This window comes from Phocoena sinus, chromosome 9, assembly GCF_008692025.1.
Source record: "Phocoena sinus isolate mPhoSin1 chromosome 9, mPhoSin1.pri, whole genome shotgun sequence".
NCBI lineage: Eukaryota > Metazoa > Chordata > Mammalia > Artiodactyla > Phocoenidae > Phocoena > Phocoena sinus.
The window spans coordinates 73,757,870-73,759,014 of record NC_045771.1 but is presented as its reverse complement, the minus strand read 5'-3'; the positions used below and the strand labels follow the sequence as shown (position 1 = coordinate 73,759,014).

The following is a 1,145-nucleotide window of genomic DNA, read 5'->3' as shown; positions in this document are numbered from 1 at the left end:
CCCAACATTCTGCATGCCTCACCCACACTCTACTACCTCCCAACCCTGTGGCCGGCTCCCTGTGTACACGCCTGAGGATGGTGGAAGCAAGGCTTTGCAAATAGCTAGGGAGCATGTATGCACATGTGTAGAAAGCTGACCCAAGTTTACAGGATTGGGAAAAAGCACACAAAACTGAGAAGTGCCCTAGGAAAATAAAGAAAATGAGAAGCTGTCAGAACCTGGTCTGGCTTTGCAGGATCAAGAGAAGGCATACAGTCTTAAGAATTTCCCTCCAAGAGGGAGTAAGAAGTGTGGAGTAGACATACCCACAGAAAAGGTCTAAGAAAACCTCAGAATCCCTAACAGGGCTGATGGAGTATATTTCTCTCCTGAAGTCAGTCAGTAAAGACTAGAAGAGGTGGCTGCTTCTTCAAATGCAAAGACAGCAATGTAAGACTTCAAGAAATATAAAAAATCAAGGAGAGCCCAACCCGGCAAGATGGCGCTGTCCGCGTTGTTGCGCCCTTTCTCCAAGCTGCTGGCCCCGGCCAGGCTCCCGAGCGGCTCTTCAGCGCGGTCAAAGTTCTATATTCGGGAACCGCCACAAGGCAGACCTGACTGGCTGAAGGTTGGACTGACCTTGGGCACCTCCGTTTTCTTGTGGATCTATCTCATAAAACAACATAATGAAGATGTTTTAGAGTATGAAAGAAGAAATGGGTTGGAATAAACTTTTGAAATACCGATACAGTATATAGTGTTTATAGCAGTTCCTCTGGATTCACCAATCTGTTGAGCTGTAAACTGAGAGAAAGAGTTACATGTGAACATATGTCAAGTCAGCATTTGTGTTTCACATAATTAAATTAAAAAATACTTCTGTATTCTTCAGATTATGTACATTGTGACAATGTATAAAATGTCAATTCTAACGTAAATTACTAGAAGTATTTTAATGTGGAAAGTGCCATCTGATAATTGGGTCATTGGTAAGAAAACTTTTTAAGGATATAGATTTAAAAAAAAATCACTGCTGAGGATTTAGTCCTTCTATCAACTTCTGATTTCTAATCAGAACACTTATTTAGTGATCAGGATGATAGAACTACTACTACTCTATTATTTAAAATACAAAAGAACCCAAATACTGTTTTCTTCTTACC

General features: G+C 41.0%; 1 protein-coding gene across 1 annotated transcript; it reads left to right on the top strand.

Annotated features, from left to right (window-relative positions):
• The first annotated feature begins 470 nt into the window (after positions 1 to 470).
• Positions 471 to 878, top strand: LOC116759380 (NADH dehydrogenase [ubiquinone] 1 subunit C1, mitochondrial). Its single transcript, XM_032643076.1, has one exon. It carries the CDS (start codon positions 482 to 484, stop codon positions 710 to 712), a length of 231 nt encoding a protein of 76 aa, XP_032498967.1. The 5' UTR covers positions 471 to 481; the 3' UTR covers positions 713 to 878.
• The last annotated feature ends 267 nt before the right edge of the window (positions 879 to 1,145 follow it).

Bases quoted from the DNA above. Each gene is read 5' to 3' on its own strand.
- LOC116759380 (XM_032643076.1), top strand. From the start codon at position 482: ATGGCGCTGTCCGCGTTGTTGCGCCCTTTCTCCAAGCTGCTGGCCCCG.